At 33.9% G+C, this 5,628-nt stretch overlaps 1 protein-coding gene across 1 annotated transcript; it reads left to right on the top strand.

Moving 5' to 3' along the window:
* The first annotated feature begins 4,107 nt into the window (after positions 1-4,107).
* Positions 4,108-5,074, top strand: LOC133859504 (fasciclin-like arabinogalactan protein 13). Its single transcript, XM_062294921.1, has one exon. The coding sequence runs from the start codon at positions 4,166-4,168 to the stop codon at positions 4,913-4,915; it is 750 nt and encodes a 249-aa protein (XP_062150905.1). The 5' UTR covers positions 4,108-4,165; the 3' UTR covers positions 4,916-5,074.
* The last annotated feature ends 554 nt before the right edge of the window (positions 5,075-5,628 follow it).

Here is a 5,628-nt window from a genome sequence, read left to right as displayed (position 1 = left end):
AAAAATATGTTAAAACGAGATTGAGGTTTAGGAGTTACCTTCTCTTGAGGATGAAGTCTCACCAAGAGTCACATTAATTTTCTCTCCTTAGGACCTCTCGTCTCCTCTAGGGTTGTTGGTGTGAAGGGATGATGAAAATAGTGTTTTTAGACGATGGCTTTATATTGTTTCTTGCATGCGAAAAGGGCTAAGGTTTCTAAAAAGATAAAAATTTCTCAGATAAGCTCAAATGCTTAGAGGAAACTTGAACATTCGAGGTAGGAAAATCTCGATCGTTTGAGTGGGAACTTCGAACAAAAGGTCTTGATCGTTTGAGTAGGAACTTTGAACATTCAAAAAAGAAGGCCTCGATCGTTCGAGTGGGAACGTCAAACGTTCGAAAACTAAAATTTGTTGTTTTTTCTTTAAATAAAAAAATAAAAATAAAATTTGCGAGGTTTTAAAGGTTTCAAGGAAATTCAATTTATAGCACTTTATTGAAAACCATTTATATGTGACATTTAATAATTAAAAAAATATATATATCTATTTTATAAATCATGATTATTGTTGTTTAAATTAAATATATTTATTTTAGATATTACATTTGCACTTTATGGTAAGAAAAAAAAAAGTGCACGTTTTTTCATGCAAATAATAATAATGATTAAAATCGTAGCCGTACAAACAATTTGTGCTAATCTATATATGTGCTTCAGTTGGTGACATGGTTTTACTCACTTAAGGCACCTTTATCACTCAATAAAACGAGAAATCACACAGTTTACACGGATCATAAAGAATCGATATGTTTTCATTAATAACGTTGATGGAACGACAAGAAGGTCCACATTCACCAATATTTGAATGGACAAACACAATCATCGTTACAATGGGACTTACAAAAACATATTTCTAACATGATAAAATATATTATTTTCGCATTATTGTTAGAAATTTTAAGAATTATACAATTATACATGTAGTTTGGTAACCTACATGATTACTTATAAATAATTATGCCAGGCTGCCAAATTAAGGACACCTACCATGTGTTGGTCCTCCCTCTATTAAAATATGTAAATTAGGTAATGAGATTCTTAATTGGGATGGATATCTTCGTTGGGTTCATGAGCCTAGCCTAACGTGTGGCCAATTTCTGTAGGTCGAAAGGCAAAATATGAAGAACCTTTGACATGTCATTATCAAGGATTGGGAGCCTGATGCATTATTTAATGTCAGGCATCGGTAGTAGTTTCACTAAATCACATTCTTTTACTTTTGAATAGAAGTTTTTTTTATTGTTTTATAAATTAATGAAGAAAACACCAAGGAAATAGATATAGAGAAAGAAAATGGTTTCCTTAATATTATTTTAATATAAAAAAACTTTATTTTTTCTCGCCAACTTACTCTTCTAGCTAGCATTTATTTGAAATAATATTAAATAATTTCTATTTCCTTTTTCTTTCTCTTTTCATTCAATTTAAAGAATATTTAAATATATAATATAGGAAAAAAATAAATGAAGCTATTGTGAAGTGTATTTAAATAGGAAAAAAAAAATTAATTCCTTGAATTGACAAAAAGTTTCAAAGAATTGTTGATGCTAGTGCTCTTAGGCATCTATTACAGGAATCTTCAACAAATGCTTTAAAACTTTAGTAGTGTATATTTATTTAATATTAGGCAAAATTTAATACTCTGTTTTTCAATTAGCTACTTAATTTTTGACAAGTAGTCAAGTACTATAGCTTATGTATTTTTTTAAAAAACCATTTCTCTCTCTTTTTGCAATAATCATTTATCTCCCTTCTCTCTTGTTGGTTTTTTTTTTTTTTTTGAAAAAAAAAATAGAAAATGGAATAGAAAACCAATTAAAAAAGTAGCAATAAAATAAAAAATAGTATTTTTTTTATTAACTAAAAGTCATGCATAATATTATTGGAGATGCTCTTACAAGTTAAGTGCATGACAAGGATTGAGACTCAGATTTACAGAAATGGGTTATCAAGTAAACTATGATTTTGGAAGAACGGTTCCAAGTGCTATATATATAATATACTTAGCTAGCCCATTGGTTAATAATTGAGGGCCAACTTCTCTTTACAGCATTGCTTGCACCACACTAATTATATATGTTGCACAGGTTCGATTAATTGAAAGAAATATGAACAGGCATTGACCAAACTCAATTTTGCAAGTAATTAAATTTACAACCTACAATTTGCCAATTCAGCCACCAATATAATATTATTGCAAGTACAATGACAACTTATAAGCTTTGATTATTTTATTTTATTTTTTTCCTTTTTAGTGATAAAAAAGAGAAGACCTTTGGTTTTTTCCTTTGATCTCTTTTGGTGATAAATAAAATAAAATAAATGCCGTTTTATATATTTTGGAAACCAGCAACCTCCAAACGACCCTAAATAATGAAAACATGTTTTCAAGGGGTAGTTCAATCAACTAGAGACCACTCCTTATGAAGTAGATGTCACTATTTTAAATTTTCCTTTCCTGTCTTGTGTGGACATATTATATATATATATATTAAATAATTTTCTGATACAACAACGAGGATTTGGAGCACACTATGCCATAGCACTATATTAACTATTTAATTTGAATATGTTAAAGCATTTTCAAAATTATATGTATATATATTTATTTTGTGTCTTGAGAATGTTTTAAAAGGAAAGTGTTAAAAAGCATTAAATGAAGAAAGTCTCACATGAGAAAAAAAGAAAGTGTGGTTGACATTTATAAAGCCCAGCACACTTTAAGCATTTAAAATAATATTTGGGTGTATGTATTTACGTGTATACTCTAGTACCCGGACGTTCACGCACGCGTGGTAGTGGGCTGTGGGGATCTAGTGGTGCTTTGATGGTGCACTTAACACGAAGCATCGGAGCAATTTAATCATAACCTTTCAATTTTGGATGGTTATGATCAATCGATCTGGTGATTTGATCTATATCATAAGATGCTTCTTAGGTAGATCCAGTGGTTAGATTTATTGAACCATCATTAAAATAAATTGTAAGGTCAAATCACATTTGATCTTACGGTTGAGATTAATTAATAACGATCTAATGTTTATTATTAAATGATCATTGACAGTTATTTGATTTGATGGTCAAAATTAAGTGTTTATTAAAATAACAATTTATTACTATTACTTAAGTAATTATGGACGGTTGGATTAGCAGTTATCAACATAATACTACAAAGTCTCTGTCTGTCTCTTGATATAATAGAAAAAAAATTGAAAGTGTTCAGGTTTAATTTTCATTTGTACAAAACACAATTAAACAAAAAGAGAATTTTGGGCTTCATTGTATCATGGAGAAATATTTATTGTAATTCTTTGCATACCTTTTTGGTGGAGGCAAATAATTTCTTAAGGGAAGCGACGTTGTAACGCGCCTTAGGAGCATTCTGTTTTCTGCTTTCTTTTACTTTTTCTAACAGAATATAATTACAAATTAATTAGAAATACATGGTACTAAGTTAAACCTTTTGTATCACATATGGTTTATGTTCAAGGCAAAACAAAAATACATGATTCTCTAATTTTCTATTCTCTTTTACATTTTGTACTTTGTAGAATATATACTACGAAGGAGAGAGCGGAAGCAGAAGAAGATCGAGAAGAAGAGACAGATTAAGGTCCTTAGCGTTACATGTTGACTGCATATATTGAATTTTTGTACTACCTGAATTAATGAGAAATGATCCATACACTCATTTCTCACAACAGCCCCACAACAAGCTGATGTGGCTTGTAATATTTTATTATTTTTTTTGTTTTGTTTTCTTTTCTTTTTGTAAAAAAATAATAAAATATTACCAGCCACATTAGCTTGTTGTGGGGTTGTATTGAGAAATGAGTGTAGGGATCATTTCTCTTCCAATATATGGTCTTTATTGTGAAAAAATAAAAAATAAAAAATAAAAGAAAAAGAATAAACCTACAAATAAATAAATAAAGCCTTAATATAAAGAATATAAAAATAATCTAACACATTTAAATATCAATTTCTAAGTTTTATATGGGATATTGGATTGATTCAATTAAGCCTGTGGCCAGCTCATTCCAACAAAGTCCAGCGAACATCTTATCCCATAAATCCCCTTTACTCGTTCAGCTCCTTCACCACCTCCACCTTCAACCAGCATTATGGCTTCCACACCTCTTTCTCTCATTCTCTTTGCCCTCAACCTGCAACTACTACTCATTTCTCCTCAAACCAATGCCCAAACCCCCTCAGCCCCGGCGCCATCTCCCACCGGCCCCGCCAACCTCACTGGAATCCTCGATAAAGCCGGACAATACACCACCTTCATTCGCCTCCTCAACGAGACCCAAGTGGGCAACCAAATCCAAAACCAGCTCAACAGCTCCAGTGAGGGCGTGAGTGTCTTCGCCCCGACCGACAATGCCTTCAACAATCTCAAAGCTGGGACTATAAACAGCCTCACAGACCAACAAAAAGTCCAGCTTGTTCTGTACCACGTAACGCCTAAATACTACTCTCTATCCGATTTCCAAACAGTTTCCAACCCCGTTCGTACTCAAGCCTCCGGCGACTCTGGTGTCTGGGGCCTTAACTTCACCGGCAACGGCAACGGCAACCAAGTCAATGTCTCAACCGGCATCGTTGTAACACAAATCAACAACCCGTTAAGACAACAATTTCCTTTGGCGGTTTACCAAGTGGACAAAGTGCTGTTGCCTGAGGAATTGTTTGGTGCTAAACCAGCCGCTTCCGCACCGCCGCCGGCAAAAACTCCATCTGGCAGCACGAATACTACGACAAACACCACGGCCGGCACGCCAACTCCGCCTGCGGCTGCGGGTGGGAGAAATGTGGTGGGTTGGGGTTTGGCTCTTGGGCTTGGGTTAGTGTGCATGGGGGCTCTCTCTTGAGTATTTTCCGTGTTCCTATCTGTTTTCCTTTTGTTTAATCGCATAATTAAGGATCGGAGCGATTTGGGTTTGGCGTGTATATCTACATTAATTTCATGCCATTTTTCTACCTTTCTTTGTTCTTCTTTTGTTATGATATGAGTTTCTTCGTTTGCTCTCTCTCTCTCTCTCTCTGTGATCGTAAGAAGTAAGAACATCACATGCAGCTCCACATGCAACAATAGTAGAACGTGAGAAAAGATACAAAAACAATGCTTATAATATAGAATATGTCAGTCAACCACCTCATTGTCCAACATTTCAAAAAAAGGAAGTCGTTATGTCAGTCAACCACCTCATTGTCCAACATTTCAAAAAAAAGAAAGTGTAACGACCTACTTTCAATGACATAATGTTATTCGCTTTTGGCTCTCCAAACCAGACGTCCCAGGAGGTCACACATCCTGGAATTGCTCTCGCAGAAGCACGCTTAACTGCGGAGTTCTGATAAGTTCATGACCATCACGACTTTAAAACGCATTGTGTCATAAAAGAGTGCATTTATACATATAAGCACATTCTCGTTCACAAGCAAGCAATGTAGGACGTCACAGAAAAGAGCCTTTAAAAACTACTTAAGATCCGGTCTCACCTTAATTTTTAGTCAACTTGGCCTTGGCCTTCGCGGCTCCCATTGTTTAACATGAAATTGATTAGCTGTAGCCTGCAGATGT

The sequence above is a fragment of the Alnus glutinosa genome, chromosome 2 (assembly GCF_958979055.1).
Source record: "Alnus glutinosa chromosome 2, dhAlnGlut1.1, whole genome shotgun sequence".
In the NCBI taxonomy this organism is placed as follows: domain Eukaryota; kingdom Viridiplantae; phylum Streptophyta; class Magnoliopsida; order Fagales; family Betulaceae; genus Alnus; species Alnus glutinosa.
This window is presented reverse-complemented; position numbering and strand designations above follow the sequence as displayed.

Coding starts and splice junctions, on each gene's coding strand:
- LOC133859504 (XM_062294921.1), top strand. CDS start 4,166: ATGGCTTCCACACCTCTTTCTCTCATTCTCTTTGCCCTCAACCTGCAA.